The sequence below is a fragment of the Sminthopsis crassicaudata genome, chromosome 2 (assembly GCF_048593235.1).
Source record: "Sminthopsis crassicaudata isolate SCR6 chromosome 2, ASM4859323v1, whole genome shotgun sequence".
Classification (NCBI taxonomy): Eukaryota; Metazoa; Chordata; class Mammalia; order Dasyuromorphia; family Dasyuridae; genus Sminthopsis; species Sminthopsis crassicaudata.
The window spans coordinates 149,210,283-149,226,909 of NC_133618.1; the positions used below are offsets into that span (position 1 = coordinate 149,210,283).

The 16,627-nt window shown below is 39.5% G+C and overlaps 1 protein-coding gene across 2 annotated transcripts in view; it reads right to left on the reverse strand.

The window, feature by feature from the left end:
- LOC141555073 (MAL-like protein) overlaps positions 1 to 11,124 on the reverse strand; it is a 42,031-nt gene extending 30,907 nt beyond the window's left edge. The window contains exon 1 of one of the 2 annotated variants that reach the window (XM_074287661.1): positions 10,778 to 11,124. In XM_074287661.1, coding sequence (XP_074143762.1) covers positions 10,778 to 10,885 — 108 coding nt within the window. In that variant the 5' untranslated portion in view covers positions 10,886 to 11,124. The remainder of the gene's footprint in view (positions 1 to 10,777) is intronic. The other variant, XM_074287660.1, reaches the window with a different exon arrangement.
- Positions 11,125 to 16,627: the final 5,503 nt, after the last annotated feature.

A 16,627-nucleotide genomic window follows, 5' to 3' on the forward strand; every position in this document is an offset into this window, starting at 1 on the left:
TTAAGCAGTTGTGAGGATGATGCATTGGAGAGGGGAGAGACTGGAGGAAGAGAGACTAATTAGGGAGTTGTTGCAATAATCTAGACAAAGGTTGTTGTGGAATCATTCAGTCATGTCCTACTCTATGTAACCCCATGGACCATAGTACTCCAGGCCTTTCTAATCTCCATTATTGCCCAAAGTGTCTCCAACCTAGGCCAGAGCTAATGAGAACCGAAAGGAGGGTGGAGGCTTTTTGAGTAGAGAGAAGTGGACCAATAAGAGAGATGTTTCTGGAATAATTATCTCTTGTAATCAGTAATTTACCTCTAATTAGTTAATCTAGGAAACACTATGGAAACTCTACTAGGCCTGCCCTGCCCCAGGGTAAAGTTCTAAAGTTATAAAGCCCCTAGGTAAGAATCTAGGAAAGAAAAAAAGATGAATCATAAAAGGTGAGTTAGATCTGAGAATAGTTCAGAAAGGAGAAAAGTGAAGATCTTTTATCTAGGATTACATTTTCTTGCTATTAGAAAAAAGTTATTCCAGAAAGAACAGGGTGGGATCTCAGTTTTTTATATTTTAGTTTTATATTTAAATAACCTAGCTTGTGTAGGCATTCCCCACCTGAAATGCCTTCCTTTCTTTACTATCTAATCTCTTTGCCAAGAAATGCCCAAAATGGGGTCACAAAGAATTGAATGTGACTGAAATGACTTAATAACAATAACAAAGAAATATTAGTAACTGAATTTGATCACATCTGATAACATTCTATTCTTTTAGCCACCTCCTCCCCCTTTCTGCAAAAAGAGCTGAATGCTATTCTCTGTCATGGAATAAAGATTAGTTCTGAAAATAAGGCCCCAGAGCTATGAACTTCAGATTCTAAGTTAACTTATTTAACTTTAGGAAATTATCTAGAGGTCCTCCATCCTTATTTTGCCCTGTGATGGTGATCAAGCCCAGTGTGGCAAAGATCACAACTACACGGAAAGTTTCCCCAAACCATTTTTGTACCCCTGGACCCCTCATTTGTCCAATAGGTACAGATGACAATTTGCACCATTATCTCCTGCCCAAAGTAAGAAGAAGCTTGTCCATTTTATATGGAGATATTCTTTGCTTTACCCAACTTGTGATCCTGTTGACATATTGTTTCCTTAGCTTATTCATGACATGTCAATCAATGGAATTATTCTGGAATGACTTTGAGGGAAAATGCAGAATAGAAAGACTCAGAGTGCTAAGGTCCATGGGGGCACAAAGAATAAGCCGCAAATATCTAGCCCTGTAAAAATAGGGCCCCAGAAAGAAGTAGCATCTCAGATCAAGAGGAAGATCTGAGATCAATTTCATTATCAGGGATCATGGATCTTTTAATAAAGTGACATTAACTCAGATTTTTTTCCTCAGTTTCTCTTATTGTAGATGGAATAATTTTAATCCTCATACCACCTAACTGCCACCCAGCTTTCTTACTAGGAAGGACTCAATAGAAGTTGTATCTGGAAATTTCTGTTTTATATATACAAAAGGCACTGACTTTTAAAAGTTGATTTAAGAATTTTGATCTGTTTGATTTCTGAACATGATGTTGATCATGTTCAACTCAACACACATTTTTTAATCCCCTCCCGTGTGTCTGGCACTATTCTAGGCACTGAGAACCACAAGGCAAAAATGAAATTGTTTTTGCCCTCAAGAAATCTACTAGTCCAAATAACAAGCACACATATAAAATATACACATATACAAAATAAATATAAGTAATTTGTGAGAGAAAGAACAAGAAAGGAATGAGATCAGGTAAGGCCATGTGTAGGAGGTGGCATTTGAGTAGTCCCTTGTAGGAAGTCAGAAATTCCAGGAGGGAGAAGTGTAGAGAAAGTGCATCCTAGGAGAAAGTGGCTAGTTAGGATCTAATCAGAGAGATGTAAAAAACTGAGTGTTAAGTGGGACCTGTAGGAGACATGCAAGTTCCCCTGGAAAGGGGATATACACACACACACACACACACACACACACACACACACACACACACATATATATATGTTTTGGGGTTTGTTTGTTTGTTTTTTGGTGAGGCAATTGGGGTTAAGTGACTTGCCTAGAGTTAAGTGTCACATTTGAACTTAGGTCTTCCCGACTTCAGAGCTGGTGCTTTCTCCATTGCACCATCTATCTGCCCTTAGAAGAAGATTTACTTAATCTGGGATCCATGGACTTCCAAGAAATCTATGGATAGATTTCAAAGTGAACTTGGATGGGAAAATTAACTAGTTTCCTTTGCAAATCTATGTATTTTATTTTATATATTTAAAAACATTATTCTGAGAAGTGATCTTTAAGGTTCACCACTCTGCCAAGTAGGTTAAGAATGTCTGTCCCAATATATCTTATTCTATGACCAAGAATTGTAAGAGAAGTAAGAACAAGGGGTGAGGAGTCCTTACCTATTCCTTAGTAGGAAAACCAAGAATAGAAAGAAGAATTATAATTTTCCCAGTCCTTACAGTAGATCAGAGTTTCAGTTTAGAGGTACCCCCTGGGATCATCTTGCCCACTCTATCTCTGCAAATTTAATATCTGGTTGAAAATTTCTCTTCTTCCTCTTCCCTTTACCTGCAAGTTTAACACATCTGTGAAGACACACCTACAGGGCAGACAAGTGGTTACATCCTAGTTAGATCCTACGATACTTTCACTCGATACTGGTTTAATCAGATAGATGGACTGGGGCAGGAAGATTAGGAAGCCCTCGCCCATGCTTTTTACTTTGCTCCAGAAAAAAGTGCTACAAAGAAGCTAGCCTGCTTCTTCCTCTGTACTTGTTTCTCTAGCTTGTTCACAGAGGATCCTTTCATTAGGAAGCTCCCTGCGATTCCCTTGCTCTACTTTGTAGATTAAAGGAAATTCTCATGTTGGAGATGTTGTGGTACTTTGGAAAGAGTTCTGGGGTCAGAGGACTTGGATTCAAATCCCACCCTCTGGTGCTTGCTACTTGAAGCAAATCATTTAACTTCTTGGAGTCTCAGTTTCCTCATCTGTAAAATAAGAGGATAGGACCCGATGGCCTCTGAGATTCCTTTTGGTTCTCTCTGATTTGATCAGAAAAATCACCCAAGAATCACTTGAAGGAACAAGTATGGCACTGGAGACTATGAACGGAAGACTGAACTCTGCCTCTAACTAGCTGTGTGATGTTGAGTGAGCAACTTAATGTCTCTCTCTGGACCTCGATTTCCTTCCTCATTGAAAAAAATGAGGAAGATTTACCAAGTGATCTTTAAGGTCTTTTCCTGTTCTAAAATCCTATTCTACACGGGTTTTCCACCTGGAAGCTGTAGCTGATACAGTTTGCCTGGAATGCACCCAGAGACAATGTGAGGAAACAGTACCCCAGAATGCTTCACAATTAAAAAAAAGGCGTGATTCATTTCTGCAGAACCATTCATGTAAATAGGCTATATCCAGGATAAACTCCTCTGCCAGAAACTTGTTTAATTAACACTGATGGACAGATCTGGCGCCGGCTAAGGAGGTCGTGTGATGAGTCTTGAAGCTGAGTGGCTCCCCATTACCCCTGAAAACCCTCTACAATTTGGCTCTTACCTACCTGCCAGTCTTTTTTCATGTTACTCCCTGTTCCTCAAAATGAAACTCCATTCCAGTCAAACTAGCTCCCTATCTCTTCCCTTTCTATGAGTATTCATATCCTGTCTGCACACATCTTTGATTAGGTGGGTCCTCTGTATCTGAGATGCACACCCATCTCACATCCTTCTTGAAGAGGCCCTAGCTCCTTTTTAAATAACACTCAGGTATGATTTACCACAGGAGACTTTTCCTGGCTCCTCAAATGAAACTTTGCCAACACTTTGTATTGCAGGGACTGCTCCTTTTTTGATTTGGGGTCTCTAGTGCTTAGGACAGTGCCTGACACATAGTTGGTGCTTAATACCAACTTATCAAATTCTTTAAAGTCCAGCTTCTTAAACTGTGGTGTGCAACCCCCATGGGGTCACATAGTTGAATGTGGGGGTCATGAAATTATGATTTATTATCAATGAATGCTAGATTTGTATGCTTATTTTATATATCTATATACCTGGGAACAAGTAAAAGTTTCTTGCGTGAAAAGGGATCAAAAGGCCAGTTTTAAGGTAAAGAACAATCAGCTTGGAAATGTTTTTCTCTCCCATATATCAGGATTAGCACCTGAGATGTTTTCACGGGGATAGATAGTCAACATGATACACGTTTGGATTACGCTAATGACATATCTGGGTAGAGAGGTGGTACAGTGGATAGAACATAGAGATGAGAGTCAAGAAGGCTTATCTTCATGAGTTTGAATCTGACCCCAGGAACTTATAACTCTATGACCCTAAGCTAGGCACTTTTTCCTATTTGCCTCAGTTTCCTCATCTGTGAAATGAGCTGAAGAAGCAAATGGAAAACCATTTCAGTATCTTTGCCAAAAAAACCCAAAATAGGGTCAAGAATTGGACATGACTCCCCCAGTCTGCTCTCTTTTCTTTTGCATCTCTCATTTCTTTTCCCAATTTTTTTCAACTTGTCTTATATGATTTTTAAGCTCCTTTTTTGACATCTTCCGTCAATTCTTTCTGGTCCTGAGACCACTTCCCATTTTATTTGGGGCTCTGTTCATAGGTGTTTTGACATTATCGCCTTTTATGAGTTTATCTCAATCTTCCCTGACACCATATAACTTCTATGGTCCGATTACTTTTTGTTGTTGTTGAGATTGTTTTTTGGTCATTTTTTCCCCCTTTTTATTAAATGTGGGCTCTGCCCCTGGGGTGGAAGAGCTCTGTCTCAGGCTTTTTGTGCCAGGGGCTGCAGGCCCTAAGTGTTTACTTGTTGTACTAATGTTGCTCTGAGGCCCCATGGGGACCTTGTCTGGTGCTTCAGGGAAGAGGTAGGATAGGGGATAGTGCTGCTGGCGGCCCTAAAGGTCTGACTACTTACCTGATGCTGAAATGGAGTTCTAGTGCTGGTATCTGGTGTGTGCTGAGGTATCTGGGGTACCTCAATGTTTCCTGGGGCTACACTAAAGTGAGTCTGGCTGCTGGTGCCTCCCTGTCTCCTTAGGGCTGTGCTGAAGCACATGGTGGTTCTTAGAGCTGGAGTCTGAATTGGCTATGCTGGATCATATAGGCGCTGGGGTGGGAGGTGGAGGGGTGTGTCTTAGTGTTGAAATTTGCTGTCCCACTGCACTTGGGCTAAGGCTCTACCACTCATTTGCTGAGCTGGGGTTTGTCGGGATGCTTCCTGTTCTGGACTGCATCTCCTTTTACCTGAGGTAGACCTTTCCTATCTCTCTTCCAAGTTCTTGGAAGATTGTTTCCATCCAATTTTTGATGGTTCTGCTGTTCCAGGACTTGTTAGGGGCCACTATTTTATAGTTGTTTGGATGTAAATTTGGGAGAGCTATGGTTATTTATTGCTCACTCCACCTTGGCTCCCAGAACTGTCCTCAGTATTTTTGACAGCCTTCATCATCTTCTGAGGTGCTGGTCTTCTTAACACTATTTTCTCTGGTCTGTAATCAGTCCTATTATGTAACTCTCCTTCCATCTGTCGTATGCACTCTAGATTCTCAGTGACTGGGTCATTAGGTCACAGAACTGGAAGGTCCCTTAGGGGCCATTAAATCCATCCCTCCTCCATATTTTGTAGATGTAAGTTAATTGGCTTATTTAGGGTTACAAAATTCATTTGTCAACAAGCATTTAATAAGTACTAACTACATGCAAAATACTTCTAAACATCAGAAATAAAAGAGAAAGGTAAAAAACAAATAAACTCCAGTCCCTACCTTCAAGAAATTAAATATCTTACTGGAAGAGACAACATCCAAATAAACTGTAGATACAAGATATATACATCTTCCTACCTGCCCCCTGGATCCTCACAGGTAATTTCCCTACTCCAGGTACTCCAGAACTTGGTTTCTATTGAGAATCTGGCCAAAGGTTTTTCACCCACCCTATTTTTCTTCCCCTGGTCTGACATCCCAGTTTCAGATCTGCTTTGTGAATTCATATTTCTGTGTAAACGTCTGAAGAAAAACAGGCTCTGTTCTGACTGTGATTAGGATCTCCTCCAGGGCCCTGTAGAGTATCTGCCTGGGATTTCTAGTCTCAGACTTCACAGGCCTTGTCTGTCCTTTCCTTTCCTTCAAAGACCTGTTATTTTTATAGTTATTACATATGTGTGTATTTGCATATATACATAATGTTATAGTTATTATAATACTCAAATAGTAGTACAGTAACTCTTAGCACTTCACATTGTCTGGTTTTTGTCACATAGAAATCAAAGTCATTGCTGTATGGTAGGAAAAAAATTAGATAAACTCATTCAAGTTGCAGTCAGAAGACTTGAGCATAAGCTCCAACTCATACTAATTAGCTGGGTAACCCTGAAAAAGTAGTAATTTCTCTTAGCTTCAACATTTTATCTATAGACTGGAAGAATAAATTTTTGCTCTACTTAAGTGATTACTGAGAGGAAGTAACATACTTTTGCATGTCATATACATACAAGCTATTATTGTCATTCTGATAAATCAGATCAAGGTTGCTTTTAAGCTTTAAACCTATAGGATAATTGGTCTAGAGCAGGGGTCCTCAAAAGTCGGCCCGCTGAGGACGTTTATGCGGCCTGCCGGTTATGGCAAAATCAGACCAGAAGTGATGTTCGACCTAAACTTGCATTAGCAACACACACTTCCGGCACTGGACCGAGGTGGCGGAGACAGAATGTGAGGCGATCCAACAGTCTGAGGGACACTGAACTGGCCCCCTATTTAAAAAGTTTGAGGACCACTGGTCTAAAGCATAGAGGACTTCTGTAGCGATCTAATCCAATCCCTTGCTGCCTCAGAGGTTCAGTGCTGGTTTAGAGTTAGGAAGACCTCAGTTAAATTTGACTGAGACATTTCTTAGTTATATGCTGCTGGGCAAGTCTGCTGCCTCAGTTTCCTCAATTATAAAATAGTTCTCATAACAGCACTTACTTGACAGGGTTGTTGTTGTGAGGATTAAATGAAGTAATATTTGTAATCACTTAGTACAGGGCCCTGTACATATTAGGTACTTAGCAAATTCTTGTTTCCTTCCTCCCCTTCCTTTTATATAGGAAAAAGCCGAGGTCCAGTGATTTATCAAGGTTAAATATCACACAGTTAAATATCAGAGTCAGGATTTGAATTCATGGTTCCTGACCTCAAAGTTAGTGTTCATTCCAATATAATATGCTGTCTCTTTATTGCATCATAAATTCATTTTCCTTTCTCTCTGTCCTTTCATAAAAATGTGTATTAACCTATATTATACAGATGAAGAAGACTTATTTATAACCCTCAAGTCCTGAAATGATTCTGGGCTTTATTACTTTGGAGTTCTTAACATATGCTCTGTTCTTGAGCATTATATTAATTATTATTATTATTTCCCTAAGAACTCCCATCCACATCAATATCAGTCCTCCATTCACCTTCATCTCACATCAATGGAGGACCACTTGGCATTACATTCTGGCCCTGTGCCATAGAGCAGGGCTTCTGAAATTTTTCCCACTCTTGATGCCTTTTCACCCAAGCTACATGACCCCAGCTATGTAACCAAACATAGAAACCAAACATTTTCTGATCATAAATAAAGGTTTTGCAACCCCTACATTCAGTTACGAGACCTCATCTGGAGTTGCAAACCACAATTTAAAAAATTGGGTCACAATTTCACAAAAATTGCTGGGAAAATTGGAAAATCATATGTCAGAAACTCTTCATAGACTTACATCGCATACACCCAAAATGGGTACATGTTTTAAGTATAAAGGGTAATACCATAAGCAAATTAAAAGGGCAAGGATAGTTTATTTCTCAGATCTTTTGAAAAGGGAGGAATTTATGATCAAAGAAGAACTAGAGAACATTATAAAATGCAAAATGGACAACTTTGATTATATTAAACTTAAAACAAACCAACACAAACCAGATTAAAAGCAAAGTGCAAATCTAGGGAAAAATTAATACATTGTTGGTGGAGTTGTGAAATAATCCAACCATTCTGGAGAGAAATTTGGAACCATGCCCAGAGGGCTATAGAACTGTGCATACCCTTTGATCCAACAGTGTTACTACTATGTCTATACCCCAAGGAAATCATAGAGGAGGGGAAAGGGCCCACATGTACAAAATATTTGTAGCAGCTCTTTTTGTGATGGCAAAGAACTGGGAAGTGAGTAGGTGCCTATCAATGGGGGAATAACTGAATAAATTACAATATATGAAAATAATGGAATATTATTGTTCTATAAAAATGATGAACAAGCTGATTTTAGAAAGGCCTGGAAAGATTTACACGAAGTGATGTTGAGAGAAACAAAAAGAACCAGGAATACATTGTACATATTAACAGCAAGAACATATAATGATCAACTATGAAAGAATTGGTTCTTCTCAAGCAGTTTAATGATCCAAGGCAATCCCAATAAACTTTGAATAGAAAATGCCATCTACATCTAGAACTATGGAGACTGAAAGTAAATCAACTCATGCTATGTTCACTTTTTTTTTTCCATTTTTTTTCTCTTGTGGTTTTCCCCTTTTGTTCTGATTTCTCTCTCCCAATATGATTCATGAAGAAATGTATATTTAAAAAGAATTAATGTATGTGTGTAACCAAAAAAATTAATAAAAATAAAAAGGAAAAAATAGAAAAAAACTAAAAACTAAAAGAAGAAGAAGAAGAAGAAGAAGTTGGGTCATAGAGCATTTTTTTGCTTACTCAAGGAACTTCAAAGTTTCAAAGGTAAGGCAGTGAATACACCATCATTGCTGTAAATACAGAACTCAAAGAACATTTGAAAGGGAACTCGTGTGGAAAGCCACCTGATATCACTTTATTCTGAAAGTGAAGATTCTGTCAAAGACATCTTGGGTGGGGCTTCAATAGTTTGCCCCTTGTACCCTGAGAAATAACTACTCATGGCTCCTTCTTTGTATAGTTTCTCTACAGGTGTTACTCAAGCCCTTGACAATTTCTGAAGCCTCTTGCTCAATAGGAACAAAGGAAAGTATGAAAGTGAAAAGCTATGATTGGATTCAATGGAACTATGTATGTGTTCTTGTTTTCTCCTCCTCCGTCTGGGACAATTAAGTGGTGTAATAGATAAAGCTCCAGGCCACATGAGTCCAAATCTGGCTTCAGACACTTGTTATTTGTGTGACCTTGGGCAAATCACTTGATTCTGTTTGCCTCAGTTTCCTCGTCTATAAAATGAGATGGAGAAGAAAATGGCAAACCATTCCAGTGTCTTTGCCAAGAAAACCCCATAACTGAACAACAAATTTAGACAGAAATGCCCAGTTTTAGAAAAGAGAAAGGCTTCCCAGTTAGCTAACCAGTTTCACAAGGCTTAAGTCTCAAGTGATTGATTACACCCTAATCAGGTTTGCAGTGGGGTGGACTTTGTCTGGTTTGACAGGTATCTTACAATCCAGAAACTGAAGACATGTCAACTGACAGAAGGGATTATAGCTCAATCTTCCTAGTTTTCATGAGTTGTCTTAGTCATACCAGGAATAAGTATAGCAGATGATTCTCAAATAGCATTGGGCTCACATAGGATGTCTTTGTTGCTATTGTTGTTTAAAAATATTATTGTTGTGAGTTTATTCTGTTGCATGAAAGGTACATAAACCAAAGTTCAAAGTCAAATAACAATAACAGAGAGAGATAATGAGTAGTCAGTAATAAAGAAAAAGCATGTTTTCAACATTGGAAGAAAGGATTTTCCTTACTCTCTTAGTGCACCTGAGCCATCAAAAGTTCATAGATTTAAAGCTAGAGGAGGCCTTAGTGGTCAGCTAGTTCATTTGCAGATGAGAAAAGTGAGGTATCTTGCCTCAGTGGTACAGAGGCACTAGAAACAGATTCAGTCAGATCCTCTGATTCCACAGCCAGCCTTTTTCTCACTTCCCTCCCCACTCTCCACCCGTTTCCCCCTCCCATGCCTTCCTTCCTGCCCTCCTCCCAGGAAAAGAGTGTAATAGTGATCCAAACTGATAGAATCCACTGGGTGGAAAGATATGAAGAAAAGCATTAGAAATCCAAATCTCTATTCTTCTATATACTATCTGTACGATCTTAGACAAGTGACTTCGCCTTTGTGAGCCTCAGTTTCTTCACTTTATAAATGAGGAGATTGCATCCGCCCTTCCCAATTCTAAATCTATGATTCCATAAAGAGATCTCAGAAAGGGGAAAGAATTAACATAAATATCAAGGCTTGGGCCAAATGCCTTAACCAGAATCCTGACCGGTAATGAGTTGTAAAAATCCAGTCTGCTGAGTAACACAGTGCTTAGCATTCATCACCTACCGGTTTAGCCTTTAAAAGTCCAAATCCCCAGCATTGCTGGAACTGGGACTCCATAAACAAATCTATCTTGTGACATCTTTATTTTAGCGTGAAGCTGATTCTAATGAGACATCTAAGTAAGTGAATCCTGGATAGAGTTAAACTGAAGAAGAGACTAGCTTCCTGATTAAGAGATAAAATAACAGAAATTGGAGAAACTTAAAGGATTTCCCTGAATATTGTAATATTTTCTTCATTCAGACATTGCTCAAAATCCCATAGTTTCATGAATTGACTCTTTCCCTTTAGCCCCCGGAACCCTTCTCACCTTCTCCCCCAACCTTTTTCCTTGTTTTCACTGGGCAGTGCAGGAAAAAAAAATTTTTTTTTAAAGACTTACCAGTTCTGGAATGAAGAAAGCATATGGGATTGTTAGAAAGAAGGCTAATCCTGTGGGCACTTCGGGTCCTGCATAGGTGGTGGGTGGAGGGAAGTCTTTAGATGCCATCCCCTTTCTGTGTTCAGGGGCCTCTGTTGAAGCTCACCTAGACCTGATTCTCTGTGCAGCAATTCTGCTTGGCACTCAGTACTTCAAATATTATACCCTGACACACCCATTGACTGAGACGTAGACTGAAAAAAAAAAAAAAAGGATTTCCAGCCCAGCAGGTCCTTCCACTCGTTTCAGCCAAAAGAATCATCAATGAAACTGTAGGGCATTGAAATGGGACTTAAAATTAGATGAGCCCTCTCCCAGGCTCAGGCACAGCCATGTAAAATCTTAAGACAGGAATGTGGTGGAGAGGAAGGAACCCTGGATCCACAGTCAGCCTACTCCAGCTCTGCCATTTACTAGCTGTGTGAACCTGGACAAATCATTTGCTTTCTGGCTAACCCTTTCCTGGCCCTGAGTTTCCTCAGCAATGAATGAGGGTTGGACTACATAAATGAATGGGGTGGGGAGAAGCATTTATTAAGCACCTACTCTGAGCGAAGAACTGGCAAAATAAGTACAGAAAAACAAACGTGTCTTTGCAGAGCTCTCTGGAAATTCTAATAAGATAATATATAGAAAAAGCTTTCAGCTGCCAAGTCATTCTAAATGCCTGAAAATACCCCTTCTAGCTCTAAAAATCTCACATATGAAAAAGCAGAGTGAGGCCAGACTGATTTTTCCAATTTCACAGTGTGTTAGTGGTAGAACTATGGATAAATTTGTTATTTTTACTTGGTGGATGTGGTAAGAGGAAATCAGGACAACCGTCTCCAATGGGTGGAAAGGCGCGTGAACCTGGTCCTTCTCTTTCATTTTGGGAAGGAGAAGGAGAAACCTCTGTTTTGATTACATGCCTCTCTCCCATTCCCCTTTCCAGTCTTTTTACAACTTCTCCCAATCTCCCTCCAATGTACTTTGCTACTCTGTAATCCAATGATACTGTCCTCCTTGTTGGCACTCGAGCAAGACACTTCATTTCTTCACTTGAGACATTTTTTTTTCTGAAATACTGCCCTCATCTTTGCCTTCTGGCTTCCCTGGCATCCTTCAGGTTCCAGCTAAAATTCTATCTTCTGCAGGAAACTTTTCCCAAATTCCCCCTTAATTCCAGAGTCTTTTCTCTATTATTTTCATTTTATTCTGAACATAGCTTTTAAAATTTTTACATAGTTGTTATATTCCTTATTAGAGGAATTAGAGTTGTTTTCCTCACTTATCCTTCTTCATATCTCCACTGTTTAGCCCAGTGTCTGGCTCATAGTAGGTGATTAATGTTTATTGACTCATTGATCAATGCATAGACACTCAAAGGCATGCTCCCTGTAACCCTTATCAACCTCTGCCCTCCGTAGAGGGCTGAATTGGACAGCCAGCTACTTGAGAAAATTGTATGTAGAGAGTTTTTCAGACGTAAGAAGAGAATTGGCCATTGAAATTCCAGTCCTGGGAGCATGCACAGAGAGGGTTCTGCCCTTGTGAGGAGGCTTGCTTGTGGAATCTCTTTCTGGGGGCACATGATAATGCAGAATGGAGGGACTTGGCTCTCCAAATAGGAGCATGTGTAAATATTGTGACTGTTTCCTATCCATATGTTGCCTGATGAAGGAAGGGCCTTTTGGCTGGAACCAGAATTGAAAGTGCATGGGATAAAAGATCCCAATAGAGAAATTCATTTTTTTCCCTTGCTGCTCAGAAATGTCAAGAATGGCTGTCTGAGCCTTAGGGGACCAGTGGAATGGGTGACTTTTTCACCTTCTTCCAGGCTTTCATTTTTGTCTGGGGGAAGCTCATGGCCTCTTAGACAAGTCTATTTCTGGAATGAGATCATTTTTTATTTGTTTCTTCTTTCCCTTGGAACATGTACCATGAAAGACCAAAGGAGCAAAGTGCCAGTGATGGGATTTATCCCAAAGTTGAGCCTATTTTTAGCCCCTGAGACCTGCTTGGAAGATGAAGCTGGTGCTAAGACACTATGTCCTGCAAACGATGGACTCATCCAATAGCTATGTGAAATTCAAAAATAAACTCGGTTGGGTGAATGCTTTGTAACAACTACTCTAAGTTTGAGCCCACTTTCCCTGGGGATTAAGGAACCTGGAGGAAAAATGTGCTTCTGGCTCAGGGGGATTTTTTTAAACTTCTGTTCTTGCTATATCTGTTTTTGCTATATCTTGATTAATATGAAATATTTAGGAGAAATCAACTGGATAAAATGATAATAGGCATGCTAATCGTTGAGTCAGTGGAAGGACAGAGGGGAGATACTGTAACAGGTGATTGATATTGGGGACAACATACTGGAATGGGCTTGAGCTGGTATCATTAGAAATATGCTCCAACTCTACAGAGATACCTTTAGAAACCTGAAGGGAATTGCGTAGCTAGCTGTCCTTTGAGGACTTAACTTACCAGTGAGAGTAAAAGTTGACATAAGGATCTCTAAAGTTCCTAAAAGTTATATAAATATCAAAATACTTCACAAATATCAGTTTTTGTTGTTATTCTACACTGACACCAACAATTTGCATTTATATAATGTTTTAAAGTTTACAAAATATGACCAACCATGATTCCAAAGTACTAGGAAGCGTACTACCCACCTCCTGACAGAGAGGTGATGGAACCGAAGTAAAAAAGACATATTTTTGGACATGAACAAGGTAGGGCTGGTTTTTTTTTTTTTTTTTTTTTTTTTTTTTTTGCTTGACTGTGCATATTTATTACATCAGTTTTGTCTTTCTCTTTTTTTATAGTGAAAGCAGTGGGAATTGAGAAAGAAAGAAGGGTTTGGATGAGACTATAAAAAAATAAAGAAAAGGAAGAAATGAGAATCACTAAAGTGTTTCTTAAAAATTCATAGAAGGAAAAAACCCACAGAGAGAAAAAAAAGAAAAAAATGCATAAAAGAAAACACAAACAAGAAGTATAAACTTTTTCACCATTGACCCTTGCAAAATCTTGTGTTCCAATTTTTCCTCTTTCCTCCAACCCCCTCTCCTAGAAGGCAAGTAATCCAATATATATTAAACATGGTAAAAATATATGCAGCAGTATAAACTTTGAAAGATACTTGAATTTATTATATACTTATGGAACCTGAGTCCCAAAGTCCATTAGTAAGGGACTCTCTCCTGATAAAGTTTACTGCTGAATTCACTATTTTACAAAAACTGCTGGGAAAACTGGAAACTAGTATGGCAGAAACTAAGCATTGACCCACACCTACCACCGTGTACCAGATAAGATCAAAATGGATTTATGATCTAGATATAAAGAATGAGTTTCTTTGTTAATTGCTCTCTGGATTGTTATAAAGTTTAGGGTCTGGTTTCTCCCATAATAAACAACAATCAGAAATTTAGCTTGAACATGAAAACTACATTCCCTAAACTAATAATATTTTATCATGCGATATATTTCTTTTTGTTGTTCCATCAGTTCAGTCATGTCTGATACTTTGGGACCCCATTTGAAATTTTCTTCGCAAAGATATTGGCGTAGCTTGTCATTTCCTTCTCCAACTCATTTTACAGATGAAGAAACTGAGGCAAACAGAGTGAAGTGACTTGCAGGGTCACATAACTGGTAGGCTTGAAGTCAAGACGACCTTTCAGGGTTCACTTCACCACCTAGATGCCCTTGATAAATAATTCTATGCTCCTCCCTCACACCCCATTCCCTAGAAGGGCCAAGTTTTTGGGCCCAACTTCTTGCTTTCCCTCATGGCAAGAAATAAATCCTTCCTAGGAGAAGAGTGCAGGGAGAAAAACCTAGAGGTGACTATTCCATCCTTTAGGCCATCCAACAATATCCCCCAAGCTACTTCTGGGGGACAGCCTTCCCTACACTTAAAGGGAAAAGTTGTAAGTAAAAAAGGAAATTCATAGTTTCATGTATAATTCTCTATTTCTGTTCTATTATATTCACAGAAATACTAATTTTCATTGGAGTTTGTTAAATTCAGAATAAAAAAAATATTAAGTCCCCTTTTCCTTGCCCCCAATAAAGTTTGCAAAGATTCTTCCTCACAACTCTATGAGGCACGTAGGTAGGCAACATAAAGGGCTGGAAAATAGTTTCATTCCAGAGTGAAGAGTAGTCTAGAGTGTGTGTTCCTGGTGTCCTTGAATTCAGGGTTCCTTTGGTTCCTTCCTGGGGAAGAATGACTGTTAAGCCTTCTGTGCTTCCCTTGCTTCATCTCCTCTTGCAAGGAAATCCTCCCACCCTGGTCCTTCTCCTGAGTGTGCATCCTCACTAACACTCCTCCTCCTTCCTTTTCCCTTTTTCGGACTTGGCCAAATCTCATAAATACATCCCCAACACTCCAGAGTCTGCTGTGGGAAACAGCTTTCCAGAGATAGGTTGAACTGAACTGTGAGCAATTCTCTCCTGGCTCCCAGCCACTGGTTAGGTCCTAAACTCTGCTCATTCATCCATCAAACTGCAAAAAGCAGTACCATTCACACAAGGCAAGAAAGATGCCCATTATCGCCCCAGCATGATATCAGGCACATAGAAATGGAGAGCTGGAGCTGGAGAGAGCCTCAGAGACAATCTATTCCAAACTCCTCAATTTGCAGATAAGGAAACTGAGGCCTAGGGAGGTTCAGTTGTACAGTTGGTAAGTATTAGAACCATGATGTACAGCCTGATCCTTGAACTCCAGAGCTGTGCCCTTTCAATAATACTGCACTGTTTCCCACTGTGGGTAGAGACAGTAGTAAAAAGAGTCCTAGACAAAGTCAGAAGAACAGGGTTCAAGATTTGCCACCAATACTAGCTCTTGTGACCTTAATTCTGTTTGATTCAGTTTCCTCATCTGTCAAATGGCAAACCATTCTAGTATCTTTGCTAAGAAAATCCCAAATGGAATCACAAAGAGTTGGACACAACTGAACAACAACAAAACAACAACAAATGTTCTTGGAATGATTGCAGCATCGCACATATAGCAGATTTCTCACAGAGGAACAATATTATTTACAGAGGCTATAAAAATGGTGTGACATTTTTAGCACCCTCTGGCCTTTTCTCTACTGTTGCAGTCACATTGGTCCATTTTGCTTTTTTCTTAATTTTGTGGGTCACTATGGTCAGATAATTCATCACCTAAGGTCAACCTGATGGTGATGAACTTCTTGCACATGGCTAGATCCACAGATAGAAGAATGTGTTATCAGAGTTCTGTTTTCTAACTTGTTAGATTATGGATTTAAAAATTGAAGAGATAAATAGAGCTTTTCTTGGCCAGTTCCTTCACTATTTCACAGAGGGAAAAACCAAAATACTCCTCTATAAAGTATTATGGGAATCTAATAGGTGTTGTGGGAACTAATTAACGCTCGTAAGAGGGATTTAACATCTGCAGATGAAAGGTCCAGAAAGTCCAGGGTGTTAATGCCTTTATTACTCAGAGCAATTATAATTAGTGGGAACTAATCCCTACCTACCCAAAACATGAATGGCTGTACGGTAGTTCTGCAACGCTGAATTCCACCAATCAGCTGTTTAGGACACATCTATTGGGAAGGGGAGCCTGGCTCTGATACAAGGATTTGTACAATGAAACCTGTGGAGTGTGGAGAGGACAGAGGGGTCATTTCCAGAAATCAAGCCTATAAATTCTACTCTGTTGTGGATGGAAATCTGAGCAAGGAAGCCTAAGGGGAGGAAGAGAAGAAGGCAGTAAAAATGACCTCTCATTGACCCATTTCCCTCTTGTTGCAAAATACAAACCCAGCCAGGTCAGAAGCT